Source organism: Poecilia reticulata, linkage group LG6, assembly GCF_000633615.1.
Source record: "Poecilia reticulata strain Guanapo linkage group LG6, Guppy_female_1.0+MT, whole genome shotgun sequence".
Lineage (NCBI taxonomy): Eukaryota > Metazoa > Chordata > Actinopteri > Cyprinodontiformes > Poeciliidae > Poecilia > Poecilia reticulata.
The window spans coordinates 9,006,541-9,021,723 of NC_024336.1; the positions used below are offsets into that span (position 1 = coordinate 9,006,541).

Below are 15,183 nucleotides of genomic sequence, written 5' to 3' on the forward strand. Positions count from 1 at the left end.
AAATTTTTGTCTAAATTAAGGTGAATTCATGGTTCCTTTTTCCACATAATGTAACCGGTAGTGCTTTTGATTAAAAAAATAATAATTATGTGATCGGTATCGGTGATTGGCCCTCATGGGTGATCGGAATCGGTATCGGCAGGAAAAAACCTGATAGGCACATCTCTACTGGATATATCTCAGTAGGTGTATCTGGACTGAACCAGTGGCTAAATACATTTTTCAGCAGATGAGGTAGGTGAATTTCTTCACATGTCCCTGATAAAAACCTGCAGGTTAAACACTTCTGGCTACTCTAATAATCTAATCAATTGATTTCATTTTGATTTTTCACCGTTTTAGCCAACTAACCTACAAAAACAGCCCTATGTCTGCAGGATGAAGTGACGTCATTTCCCATTTTATCCCTTTTTCTTTTGTAATTTGGCTGAACGTATCCTTGAACAAAACACAGGAAGATTATGCACCAAGCAAGAACAGACAGTTTCTAAGAGAAAAGACCATAAAAAACTAAAACCCAAACTGATTCATCACAGTGTTCGCAAAAAGACAGACAGCGTTTCTTTTTCTCTGCAACTCGACTTGTAAAGGCAAACAAAAAAAAAATAATAATAATAATAAGACATTGCTCACTTAGTTGGCAGCACAAAGAGCACATGACAAGCTGTCCATGGCTTGTGTGGGACGTACACTGTAAGTGGGAGCAAACAGGCCAGCTTTTCCAGGCCTTCTCATTCCCTTTCCCGAGCTCCCTCACACCACATACTGGTAGGTCTCAGCCTTGCCGTGGTCAGGGGTGGAGAAGGGGCTTAACCACAATAAAGAGAAATGGTGTCCAAAAACCGCCCTCATGTTCATCCACTTAGTTTTTTTAGCCCATCTTCGCTCTTCCTTTTTCAACTGCTCTATGCCCTGAAAACGAGAGACAACCAAATTTGAGTTTGCATGTTTTCGTCTGGTAAAATTATCTGCGAAAAAATTATTAGGAATTTGGAAATAATAGAACATATTTAACACGGCTGCAAAGATCACACCATAAATTTTTACTGCATGATAAATTGTCCCAGTAATTATTGCGATAAGTGATTGTATTGTTGTTTTGAGACCATTTAATGATAATATTGATAACTGCATAATGATACAAGTTCGCCCTCTCAAAGATCAATAAACTTTCATTGTGTACAGAACACTTAACACTGGTACTGGAAAATATATTAAATATTCAATACAAATAAACAACCAAAAACAACAAACAGATAAAAAAAAAAAACCAGACACTCAACTGAAAACATATATGTTTCTAAAAAAAATTGCCCTTCGACAAATATCAGAATAAATATTAAGTTAATTAAATTTTTTTTAATGAAATTAGCTGATTATTGCCACTGGCTTCCCTGTAAGCTGCTTGTTATAATTACTTCACAGTATAATTAAGAATAAGGAAGATTTTTCAATGGACACATTAAAACTTGATGGGTTTTTATTAAGATTATTGTAGGTTGTAAAATTTCTGAGCATCTACTAAGAGCATTCCTCCACCTGCCATCGTAAAGCAAGAACATTTTAACTTCCACCCCTGATTATACTCCAGCAGGTTGTCAAAGTCAACTACATTAAAACTGAAGAGAAAACGAGAACGGCTGAAGCAATGCTAGGCTAACGATCCTCCGTTAAGCTCTTTCTAAAAGTTTAATAGAAACGGAACAACAAAAAAAAAGAAAAGAAACAGAGACAGATGTCGGAAGAAAACATAAAAGCAACTTCACTGTTATGGCTTAAACCCCGACTGGGCAAAGTTGTGCAAAGTCAGGGTCATTGTTTTAAATAGTCTCAGTACGTCCAGATCTCATGTACAGAGCACAAAAAGAGCTTTAAATATTTGCACTCTTTGAAATTGTTTTTTCATGAAAGCAACACGTTTCTTCTGCATGGGAGCTGCCAAAAACTACAGCAGGGGCAGTGAGGATAATGTAGCTGCTTGTGTCGCGCTGTCCTCTGAGCTATGCTAGCTCATTGAAAATGCTCACATTTTTTTTTATATTAGGAGTTGCAGACAAAAAGAAGTTGAAAGCACAAGAAGAAATTTGGAAAGGTCAGTTTGTCCCATTAGCTCTTCAGCTGAGATTTATCTAAAAGATCCACACAACAACAATAAAAGACGAACACAGAGACATAGCTTGAATATATGTCTATCTCCAGTAGCACAATGTGATTACCTAGAGTAACAGGAAAAAGGTCATGAAGCCAATCAATGATCTGTGTCTGATGAGATGAAAAGGTGGGGAAGAAAATGGAGGAGTGTGAGAATCAGACAGACTTTAACAACTAATGGGTTCTAGTTTGTAGGCAGCTGGGTCAGTATCCCTGCTGTTCTTCTGGCAGGTTTATAGTCTGCAGTGATCAATACCTGCCAAAAGATTTTTATGTGGAGAATGTGTCTAATCATAGATTTATTCATACAGAACATCTAATGTATTCAAAAGAAAATGCAGCTGGAAAGCTGAACAATCCTGGTGCAATACTACTTGATGCTATTGGCTGATGTTTGCAAAGCAGCCAATGCAGGAGAGCAAGACAAGTCATGCTTTTGAAAGGTTGTTGTTTTATTAAGATAATTATCTCAATCGAACAGTATCATTTTTTGTCGTGTTGAATCAAACAACAGTTCTTTCAATCAAACTACATGATGACAGAAGGGTGAATTCTATTGCGTCTTATTTATTTTCTTCTACATCTAAAATTAATCCAGCCTCTTGACCAAGAAACGCAACAGCCTAAAACGAAAGTTACGAATGTAACTACGGTTCTATGAATCCCAGATGACCGCCAGAGGGCGGTGCTGAAAGCACTGAATGTTCCCTTTGCCCATGCGCCGTTCGAGCAATAATGTCAACAGAGTCACACCTGTGACACATCGGATGATCAGTCAGAGGCTATATAGCATGACATCATCCGAGGCTCTGTTCCTACAGAATCTTCTCGCGAAACGCAAGGATTCTGAGTGACAGAGAATCTCTGGCGGTCATCCGGGATTCATAGAACCGTAGTTACATTCGTAACTTTCGTTATATTTCATCCCTACCAGAGGGCAGTGCTGAAAGCACTGAATGACTAATATCAGCGATGTCACAAGGAATCCTGAGCACAAACCTCACTGAGGAGGCCCAGAGGACCCTTGTAAAAAAAAAACCTGGTCTAGAGGATGAGAGGAGGCCACATTCACATTGTAAAATCTAGTGAACGTGCTCGGAGAAGCCCATGATGCAGCAGCACATAGCTTCCAGTGGCACTCCTCTCAAGGCTGCCCAGGAAGTGGAAACACTGCTGGGAGAGTGTGCCTTTAAGCTGACTGGCCGGGCTGGCGCCCTGCAGCGTAGGTGTGACAGATGACATCCACAATAGGAGAGATGCTGTTTGGACATAGGACAACATAATCTAGGGCCCCCATGACACAAGAACAGCTGGTCTGAGCATCTTATAGCAGCAGTGGCTGCAATATATGCCGCCAATGGCCTCACTGGGCACAGCGACTCAGAACTATCACCAGAGACGTAGGCTGAAAACGCGCCAATCTCAATGGTTGGTTACAAGGGGAATGAGAAAACACTTTAGGGACAAACGCCAGGTTTGGCCACAAGGCATCACCAGAACCATCCGAACTCCATCGGAGACATGATGGACTGATAGAAGGCACATAGCCCTCTTATCTGAGACAATAGCCAATAAAAAGGCAGTCTTGCACGACAACCACTTGAGGTCCACCTAAATCAAAGGCTCAAATGGAGGGTGGCATAGAGCACTGAGGACCAAGGACAGGTCCCAGACAGGGGCTCGCGGAACCAGTGGCAGGTGCAGTCTACGAACACCACACACACAAAAAAGAGAAACCAGATTATGGGTTCCCACTGTACAGCCATCAAGGTCAGCATGACTAGATGATATAGCCACTACATATACCTTAAGTGTCGAAGGAGAGCGGCTCTTAGCAAGAAGAGACCGAAGAGACTCCAAAATGGTGTGTACCACACTGGCGACTGGATCATCAATACGGGCAGAACACCAAGGGAAAAGAGACGCCATCCGTTTCCATATTGCTGATGAGTTGAGGTGCCTGACGGAACCTGAATACCCAGTCAGCTGCTATTCAAGCCTCCCAGTGGCCACACCCACACCCACAGCTGGAGGCGTTGAGGATCAGAATGCCATATCCAACCCCCCAACTGAGACAGTAACTTCCTCCTGGTCAGAAGATACATTGAGACCTCATGAAGTGGGAAGCATGACCGTGCCGGCAATCCTTTGGCCCTCCTCGAGAACTCTTTGAAGAGTCGGCCAAATCAGGGAAAGGAGTGGGAAGGCATATAGGAGGACCCTGGCCCAAGGATGGGCCAAGGCGTCCTGGACCAAGGATGGGCCAAGGCGTCCTGGACCAGTACACCTGTGGCCCCTGTAAGGGAAAACCATAGAGGACAATGGGACGACTCCTCTGTGGCAAACAGGTCGACCTCTGCCTCATCGAAAAGGTCCCAGATCAAGCGGACTATGTCGCTATGGAGGGACCACTCTCCAGGAGCTGCAAAGGGCACAGTGACAGCACACCAAGGGTACAACCCGTGTAACCATGTTAGTTTGCTCAGCAGCTGCAGGAAGGCGATGCAAGGAAGCTGCCTGTCCAGCCTGAATTGACTCAGCTGGAGAAAGTTATCCACCCACTGGACAAATTGGTTGGCTGTCCTGGAGGGAGAATCCAGAAGCAACCCAAGAAAAGTGGTTGCCTGCGATGGAATCAAACTGCTCTTCAAGTTCATCTCGAGGCCCCCCCGGGGCACATAAACGAGCAGGCGACTCGTATCGCGAGATTCATGTTCTCGAGACGGGGCGCAGAGAAGCCAATCGTTGAGGTATGGCAGAACCCACATGCCGTGACCCTGCAGAAGAGAGAGGGCTGCTTTCACGCACCGAGTGAACACTCTCAGGGAAAGGGAGAGGCCAAACGGGAGCGCACAGAACTGCAAGTGGCGACCCCGAAAGGCCGGTGATGATGGTAAGCCTGACCCAATGCGAGATTTGAGGCCGCCACCGGAACTGTAGCCAGTAACCATGGGTCAGAGTGGCAACCACTCATGAATCCACAGCGAGAGCAACCCAGTAAATAAGCTGCTGATGAGAAAAATATCTGATGGCTGGTCTGGCGGCCTCACTTCCTCTGCCCACAGCCCCTGGGGTCCTGGGGGGGGACCCGGGCCAAGGTCTGTGGCCTGGGTGTGCCTGGTCGGTTGGCGGACCGACTCAAAGAAGACCCCTGCTGGGTCTCTGCTGTACATCACGAGCCTGCTGATGGGCATCTCCGATTATGAGAAGGAGGGGACCTACCCCTGCCGAGGCCTAAAAGCTGTAGTCTAGTCCATCGCGCAGAAAGGGCAACCATGAGGTGCGGCAAAGAATTGCCAAGGCGGCCGGCATGTGCTCCAGCATTACGAGTTACAGAGGAAGCCATCTGTAATACAACATTGAGCCTGCGGGCACCGAACATCACGCAGGGCTTATCCGGAGACACAATGAGCGAGGCAACAGCAGGTTTGACCGCAGGCATGTGATCCAAGCCTGTCTTGATCAGCTCCTGCATAGCTGCCAACACCTGACCATTGGTGGAGAGATGCGAAAAGGCTCTAGGGTCCCACCGAAAAGCATGCAACAGAGGAGTACCCTGTGGTACTCCTCTGATGGAGGGACAGAAAAGGTGGAGAACGCTACCGTCACCAATCGCAGCAGCAAACGAAGAGTCAGTTGAGCTCAACACAAAGCTAAAATCGGCTGAAATTGGGAGAGGGGGKGAGACGCTACCATCACCAATTACAGAAAATCCAGCGGACCGATCGATCTACGCTCTTACCATCATCTACGGTCATGACCAAAGAAACAAGGTCAGGGATACAAGCGGCCAAAATGAGTTTTCTCCATAGGGTGTCTGGGCTCTCCCAGACACCCAATTGAGAAGCTCGGTCATCCAGGAGGGTTTCAGAGTAGAGCCGCTGCTCCTTCACGTCAAGAGGAGCCAGTTGAGGTGGCATGGGCATCTGGGTAGAATGCCTCCTGGACGCCTCCCTGGTGAGGTGTTCCAGGCACAACCCACCCGGAGGATGCCCAGAGGAAGACCAGGACACACTGGAGGGACGATGTTCCTTGACTGGCCTGGGAACGCCTTGGGATTCCCTTGGAGGAGCTGGAACAAGTGGCTGAGAGGAAAGTCTGGGCCTCACTTCTTAGGCTGCCATCCCCACAACACGACCCCGGATAAGCGGAAGAAGATGGATGGCCGGAAAATGTGTTTCAGAAAGCTGAAACATGAGCAAATATCCTTTTGCCAAAATGCTAGACATACAAACTTGTAGGCCTGTCGTGACAACACCAGGGTTTTCCCAGTGTATTATAGACCTGGCGGCCCGCCATGCTTTACTTGTGCCACCGCCAGGCTAAGCCTTTCTTGTTTATGTTTTTAGGAAAATAATAATAAAAATAAATAAATAAAAAAAAGCTAACACTTTATTTGAAGGGGTGTGCATAAGACTGACATGACACTGTCATAAACATGACATAACACCTGTCATGAACATAAAGAAGTCTTTATGAATGTTTATGACAGTTGTCATGAAGTGTAATTCGGTAAATAATGACACTTTTAATGCAAAGTTGTTCAAAAAGTCCATTAAAAATGCCAACTTTGCATTAAATTATCATAATTTACAAAATCATACAAAGTTGGCACTTTTAATGGACTCGTATTTTAAATTTCTAAAAAGACAAACAAAGCAAACAAAATAAATAAAATGGAAATAAAAACCACACACAACTTAATTCATAAATAAAATGGATCATGGGGGGGTTTGTAAACAAAGTTTCCATTCAGAAAGTATTAATCAATCAAATTGGAAGTATTTGAACTCCTTTTAACTTATCATGCTATTAATTGATTTATGCATTATTGTGACAAGCTTTCCAACTTGACTGAAAAGGTGTGAGGGAACAGCAGATTGTTATAGCAGCATAGACATCCGTTTATTCTTTATTGTGATAATTACGGAACTAACCAGCAACCTGCAGAGCAAACAGCACAGCATCAAGCTGTGAAACCCATGCAGCTTTATTTATATAAAGAACGAAATCAGTTCCTTGAGCCGTTATCTGAAAATGAAAGTGTCCATCTGGCAAAGCACTGCTGTAGTTTCAAAACGGGTGAACAAAAATTCACACGAAATCAAAATAAAAACAACTTATTCTTCAAACCTGGTAAGCATGTTTTTGGTGAATATCAGAACTTGAAGGTCAAAACTGACTAAGTAAGGCAGAGCTGAGGGACAGAGGACAAGAAAACCACAGGAAGTTATGAGAAAAGAGCAAAGGAAAGACAGTCTCCACTGAGCGTGTAACTTACTGTCTCATCGGTACAGATGGAGTGGACCTGGGTGCCGAACATCACAGAGGTGAAGATGAGGAAGAGGAGTCCCTCAAAGCACAGGAGGATGAGGAGGATGACTGTTGCTGGAGGAGAGAAGGAGCTGCACTCTGGATGATGGAGGGACAAGGAAGTGAAAGGGAAAGTCAAGTGTTAGATGAACCACTAAACGCTCAAGTCTCCTCACAGATACAATGACTTCCTCTTGACTGCTGCAGTAAAACATTAACACTTTAATCAGGAGGTTCACAACTGAGGGCAGATTATTTGCTTTATATAAAGACAGATTTCTAATTTAGGCAGTTCTGCAAACCAAAGTACTAAGAAATAATTCAGGTAAAAACTGATTGACCTGTTTTGATCATCTCGTCAGCATTCTTAATTACTTTATAGAGTTTAGGTCAGAGGTCACCAACTTTCTAACTTTGTTAGATCATGGTACTGAACTACACACTTCTGAAATTTGATCAGTTTACTTCTTTTTTTTACCTTTGAGTTGCCTTTTTTTTTTTTTTTTTTACATTTTATTGTGCTTTCTTACACAATAACAAAATGAATTCTGATTGTGATAACCAAATGTTTTATCCATCTTCAGACTCTGATCACATTTATTATTTCTCATAATTATCAACAGAACCTAAGGTAGGAAACAGACAAATATGAATTTGCAACACTTTATATTAACCGTCCAATTATTTCTCACAAATCATGCAGCATCATGTTTGAGACAAATCTCGTCACATCTTGTAACCACGTAATAAATCCACTATTTCAATCACTACATTGAAATAGTGTAGTGTATTTACATTACTATGCTAGTATTTAAATTGTATTGGAAATTTTAAAAAATGTTTTTGGAAAAAAATAAGTTTGGATATTATCTATTAAATTTTAATTTTTTGAATCACAACTTAACCCTTTTTTAAATAAGGTTATGCACATTTGAAATCTCTTGTAAACACACTAACACAGACACGAATCTAAGCCCAATAATTTTATTTTATTGCTTAAATGTGCAGAACTTTTATAAAGAGATTCTCGCAGCATAGATGCAGGTTTGCTTTTGAATCTAGATCACTGAGACAAAGTGCAACAGAAGAAGAAAAACCCACTCACTTGTCCAATCATCTTCAAAGCAGTAGAGGAAATGGAAGACCACCATGACCAGAGAATGCAGAGAGATGAGTGCAATGTACATCTAGGTCCAAAAGGAAACGGTGGTGAGACCATGTGGTGAAACATTTTACTACAAAGAAAATTAAAAATAGCCAGCTTTCTGACAACCACTGAGAAACGGTGTCGAGTTAAAATTTTATGTATTTTTAGAAGTAAGCAGTTAACAGGCTTTCATGTCAAACATCCAGATTTCCAGCTTTTCAATGTCATTTTTTAAATGCAAATAGATGCAATAATAGAATTTTTCCTGTGAACTTACTGTGAAGAGAACAAAGTACTTTTGGTTGTTTTCCCCAACACAGTTGTTGACCCAGGGACAATGGTGGTCCATCTTCCGTATGCATCGTTTGCATACACTGGGAATCAGAAGGAGAGAAGGAATTCAGCTCATAAAGCAGCGATGGATTATGTTCCATTTATCAGGACAAAAGATATCTTGATAAATGTATCAGGTTCCCTTGAGGTAATATTGTTCCTCAGAAATTAAAACACCAAACTAAAAAATGGTTTTAAGAGATAACATACATCAGTGTATGTAAACACACACATGCACGCACGCACACACACACACACACTTCAACACCGTGAGCATAAAACTGAGGAGGCTGAATGCCTCAAAGTGTTCCTCCACTGTTTGTGAGCTGTTAGCCGAGTGACTAAATATAAAGCAGGGTGGTTTGGAGTATTTTGCTTCCCACTCTCAAAGTGGCCCAGCCTTAGAACTGTGAACCAGTCTGCAGTTTCAACCACAACTTTCTACCTGAAACAGCAGCAGCATGAAGCAAACAGTGCTGCAGATATCCAACAACCGTTAATCAGACTACAAGAGACTCAAATCCCATCTTACATCAAGTCTGCAGCTACCTGCCTCTTTGTTTAGTTAACTACAATTGGTATATAAACTGCCTGTCATTCGTCTTTCTGCCAACACAAGAAGCTTTAGTTAATTTGCATATTTTAAGAAAAATGGGGAGCGTATTTATCCGTCAGTAAACGAGCTTCAAGCATAACTCCCTTATATTATAAAATATCAATAAATTCAAATAGTTACCAAACTAGACTGACTCACAAAAATATGAAAAATAGTAAAAAGTGTTTTTTAACAATCTTTTTTTTTTTTTTTTACAAAAATCATATTTTTGGTTAAGTGGCCTGAGAAGATTTGCTGTGAGGCAGAAGCAACAAGAGCCAGGAGGAGGGATTTGGCACTGTCAATTAACCTTGTGTATGCGCTGCTCAATGTGCTAATGGCAGAGAAGCAATTCAGCGTTACAGTAAAACTGTTTATCCGCCATCATTGGTGGCCATGCTAACAAACCTTAGCATTCATAACAGGCTATGTTGTGAGGGGGGAGCTGTAGATGAACTCCTCCCTCGCAGGAGCTTGATTGATAGGGCTAAGCTCCTAAGCTGGCTCTGATTGGTTTCAGACAGAGCAGAGAATTTCTGTAGATGGCATTAGGACCACAGGGAGCTCCATTATGCTACAGATGACCAATCTCATACAATACTGTCACGACATATACAATTTTAACAAATGTCAAATAAAAAAAACATCATTCACAAATAGTGCAATTTTAAATTGTCTAAAATAACCTGGAATTTATGATGCAATGCAGTAAAAGCAGTATTTTTCTTCCTTACAGATTTCTTCCTTTGGATTTTAATACGAGACCTACAGTAGATTACCCGAGTAAATTCAGAGTAGAGTTTTTAAGCTGTGATTCATTAAAGGTTAAAAGCCATACTAATCAAGCCAACTATGTGAAAGTAATTACATCCTAAGCCTAATAAGTGGTAGTATTTCCTTTAGCAACAACTGCCATGACTGCAAAAACTGGCTGGGCAGGAATTTTGGCCCCGTCTTCATTGCAGAGTTATTCCAACTGAGCCAGAGGGATCTGAGCATGAAGGGCCTGTTGAAGCTTCTGCCACAGCAATTCATCTCATTAGGGGAAGTAGAACACCAAGGATAAATGTTTTAAAAAATATACTATAAATATAGAATTTCTATTTATCATTTACATTTTTTATTTATTGTGTAAACTCATGGTCATTCTCATCTGTGGCCTTGGTTTCCCTCGAGCCACTAACAATAAAAGTTAAGCTCTGTCACTGGAGTTAATCTATGTAATGTGTTTCACTTTCTGAAATGTTCATTTATTTCAGAAACTCTACTAACATTCAAATGTATTGAATGTGACTGTATATAGACATATAGAAGTTATTTTCCACTTTGTTGAATGTTAAAGTTTGGTGCACCCGTATATAAAAGATGCTAATCTTAATCCGAAAGGGTATAACTCAATTCTTCACAAAGTACTAAAGATAATTCTAGTCAACTGATTAAAATTAGGAAAAGCTGAAGGTTTCCATCTATATTAATCTAAATCATTTTCTCATGTGAAGCTGTACGGACAGCCTGAGTTGACAGCTGCGGTCAGTCGCTCCCTCACCTGCAGTGGTGTGCTCGGTCAGGCTTGATGCTGCAGCATTTGGGACATTTGTAGACCACCTGCCCTGGTTTCAACTGAAGGCTTTCTATGTATTCCTTAGTGGCGTTCCCTTTTGGCACAGCCCCCTGGCACAAAACAAATCATTTACAAACATCTTAGGGCCCAGGACTACAGAAGGAAGAAAGAAAAGTCTGAACAGTAACAGAAACAAATCCATCTCAGTATACATACAGGGTCAGTGCACATGGCCCTGAGGTGTGAGGCGAGGGCTAGAAAGGCCAAAGTATTGAACAAGGTCCCGTTCACAATGCTGTAAGTGAGATTCTTGGAGGGCACCAGCATGACAAACAGCACCACAAACTCAGCATAAAACACCAGCAGCCACGTTATAATGGCACACACGATGCCGCAGGTGTCCCTGATGAACCACAAGGCTGAGGAAGAGGAGGAAGTGATGACGTCTTTGGAGATAGGGATGCGCTGTTCAGGTTGTAGGCAGTTGGACCCTCCACTGGCCCCGTCCCCAGTCTGCCCGCGGCCGTGTTCCACGTCCCTGCATCTGTGCACCGGGCTCTTCATCCTTCATTGAAGCTGGATGCTCGCATGTCCTGCTGCCGCAGCCTCTCAACCTTCAGGCCTCAGTCATCACATGCTGGGGGGCAAGAGCGGTCAGAGGTCAGGAAGAAGCACGGGGCAAAATATTACATAAATGGCAGATTCACAATGAGGAATATAAAGATTTACGATTTGTGCTGATATCGTATCGGGTCAATATTAGTAAAGGCCAATACTCAAAGCTACGATACCAGTATCGTATCAGAAGTGGATAAAGTTGTATCAGGACACACCTAGCAATTTCAATAGTAAATTTCACTTGACTTCATATTTAATAACTCGATTTATAGACTAGTATTAAACTAGAGCTGTACAATAAAGGTCGACATAGACCTAAAAGATGAAGAGCCAGAGTTGCACCGGACTGAACCAATCATGTGGCTGGAAAAGAGCCACGCAGAAATTTCATCGGAGGATATAAAGAACTGCGATTTATTTTCTTTCCAAAGACAGACAATGTCCGTTTTATTGGTTTCTTTTATTTCCCCATGTTTCCCTGAAGATTTTAGTTAAACTAAGCCAACTTCTTTTATTAAGCAGCTGTACAAAGTTCAATGTAATGTTTATCTTTTAAAGAAAAAAATACATATTTAAAATAAAAAATAACCTGATATTTTTTTATATCTCCTCCAGTAAACAGTGACAAAAGATTGACAAAACAGTCGTTTGTTTTGTACCGTGCTCAACTGATATGAAACATTTTATCATGATTGGATTTTTACCAAACTGCCAAGCTCTATAGCAGACCTTCAAGATGTCTACGTGATTGGATTGGATTCACTGTACATGTATATGGAGAAATGTTATGTTATTTCAGTGGTGAACTGAATATTGTTTCAGAAGTTTTCTTGTTTGAAAAAACATGTCTACCATCAATCAAAAATCAAGATTAATAAGTCCCACTATCGATATTGGACTATACAATAATGGCAAAACATCAAGGATTTTACCATCAACAGAAATGATCCACTTTATTGTTGTTTTAGATAGAATCGTTTGCTTTGCAGCTCTTTCTCAGAGAACATTCATGGACGTTGCTTTGAATCAAAGCTTTTACTTGTAATATTCATATTTCTGATGCATGTTCCTGTCCATAACTCAGTTCTCTAGTATTAAAATCGGGGCAAGCATAATCTGAAGCTGAAACAGACAACGCGGATAAGGACAAGAGACAGATACTGGATTTTCTAGTACAAGCGGTAAACAAACGAGGAGAAGATGTTACTGGTAGCGCAATATGATTTTTCCCCTCCTGTTACAGGAAGTAAAGTGGGTCATTGATTCCCAGCTTTCGACATGCGCCAATGTGTCTCTGTTGGTGCTACATACAAGCTAACACAGTCAACTTCAGATAAGAATGAAAATGTAATTACTGGTCATGTCAACATTGGCACGTACAGTAAACGCCGACTTAAAGCAAGTTTTACATGGACTTTGTTGCATTTCAAGAGTCCAAACCGAGTCGAAAGTCACCTCATTCCATCTAGCTAATGCTAGCCAATCAGCTAAAAAGGGACCATTTAAATGTCCGTATTAGTGTTTATTTCTGATACGGTCTCCTTTCTTTTACCTCCAACACGGTAGACAACCAGAGGTGGTGTTGTTGTCTTTACGGAACAGTAAGCCTTCCTGTATTTCACATTAGCTCACCTTGAAGATAAGCATCCTCAGCTCGCTTCCTCCCCTGCTCCTGCTGCTGTGGTAGTCCCCCCACTCCTCCTTCACCGTCTGCCTCAGCGCCAAGCTACCCCTCTAAAACATCAGGACGTCATGACGTCAAAAGCGGAGCCAATGGGATAACCAGAAAGGTTTAAGGTACAAAAGGTAAAGGAAGTTCACTTCAAAATAATTCATAGAATATATAAATATCCAACAAACCAGTTTACAAAGGACTTAGGTGAATCGTGTACATTTATAAAATCGCTACAATTTCTCGTCTTTTTTATTTTATTTCATAATGTATGTATGTTAAATATTTTAGAACTGAAATCGAACACTTAATTTAACTATATTGTGGCATTAAAATTAAGTTTTAACAAAAAGAAAAAGTCTTGACAAACCAAAACTAATTTATTTCCAGTTTTTTTTTTATTATACTTTTTATATTCTTAAAAGTGAGTGATCTAATATAAAACCCAATGTCCCTCCCCGCAATCCAGTTCAGTTTAATTTATTTTTAAAGCGCCAGTTCACAGCAAATCTTCTCAGGCCACTTTACCAAAAATCATTTAAATTAAATATTCCTTTCAATTGATTCTAGACCTCAAGGCTGAATTGATATTTTGAAACCTTAAAAGTTTTAACAAACCTAAAAGCTACAAAGGCTCTAACTCAGCACAAATACATTTACATATTTTCTATAAAACATTTGACATGTACTCTTCTTTTGTCTTAAGTTTGGATGTTCTTATCTTTTATCTTTGTACTGTATTGTAATTTTATTTTCCACATGTTGTGACCACCCCACCAGTAGGGGGTGTTTTTGTGTCTGTTTTTCAGGTTGGAACCTGACATTAGAGGAATGAGATGCCTCTAATGTCATGTCATTAGAGGCAAAGGACTTAGGTGAATCGTGTACATTTATAAAATCGCTACAATGTCTCGTCTTTTTTATTTTATTTCATAATGTATGTATGTTAAATATTTTAGAACTGAAATTGAACACTTAATTTAACTATATTGTGGCATTAAAATTAAGTTTTGATAAAATAATATTTTATCAAAACTTAACAAAATATTATTTTATCAAGACATTAGAGATGCCTCTAATGTCATGTCATTAGAGGCATCTCCTGCCTGCTCCTCTGCCCAGTGGGGTGGCCCTGGCCACCTCTGAAGTTTGGGTTTTGCACCATGGGCAGAACTAACTTTGTTCTTGTTCTTACCACCTTGATTAAACAAACACATTTCTCTGTTCTTGGCTCAGGTTTTACTGTGTGTTAATTACTGGAACATGAGAAACAACTGGTTGCTTGGACAGGCAATTGGGAGTCAGCAGACTTGCAAAAAGGCCAGTTAGTGGGGGACAAAACATAAGCCTCGTTCACAAAGCTGTTCTGTCATGAACCCACTCAGAGCTGCCTTTGGGTGGCCATAAATCTCAAATGAACAATATCCTGCATACATTTGCTCTTTCTGAGGCATCGCAGAGCCAAAGGTGTGAAGCGGAACTCAGCAGCTTTGAGTGTTAAATATAAACTAAGAGTAGGGCACCTTCCATTTTAAAGGGAAGCATGTGACACATAGTTCTGCTTTCCTGCACAGAGACCTCATTGTGCCACGCTTTGTTCTGCTGTGGATACGAGTTAAATCAGAAAAATATCCATCAGCAAATAACTGCTCTAACTTCTGAATAGTGACGTGGTGAAGTGATTGGTATGTCCCCTCAGTCACTCTTCTGTTCTGGTCATTTGTAAAGGAATTAATGGCTAATGTGGTTAATAATAATGTGAGTAAACATTAACTAATGTTGGGCCCAGACTG

General features: G+C 41.1%; 1 protein-coding gene across 2 annotated transcripts in view; it reads right to left on the bottom strand.

Moving 5' to 3' along the window:
* Positions 1-13,425, bottom strand: part of zdhhc3a (zDHHC palmitoyltransferase 3a) — a 22,355-nt gene extending 8,930 nt beyond the window's left edge. Inside the window, exons 1-7 of one of the 2 annotated variants that reach the window (XM_008411097.2) lie at positions 13,351-13,425; positions 11,317-11,737; positions 11,086-11,210; positions 8,889-8,985; positions 8,570-8,651; positions 7,433-7,563; positions 90-912 (exon numbers count right to left, since the gene is read on the bottom strand). In XM_008411097.2, coding sequence (XP_008409319.1) covers positions 754-912; positions 7,433-7,563; positions 8,570-8,651; positions 8,889-8,985; positions 11,086-11,210; positions 11,317-11,664 — 942 coding nt within the window. In that variant the 5' untranslated portion in view covers positions 11,665-11,737; positions 13,351-13,425 and the 3' untranslated portion in view covers positions 90-753. Of the gene's footprint in view, positions 1-89; positions 913-7,432; positions 7,564-8,569; positions 8,652-8,888; positions 8,986-11,085; positions 11,211-11,316; positions 11,738-13,350 lie in introns of those variants that run through there. The other variant, XM_008411096.2, reaches the window with a different exon arrangement.
* Between the last annotated feature and the right edge of the window lie 1,758 nt (positions 13,426-15,183).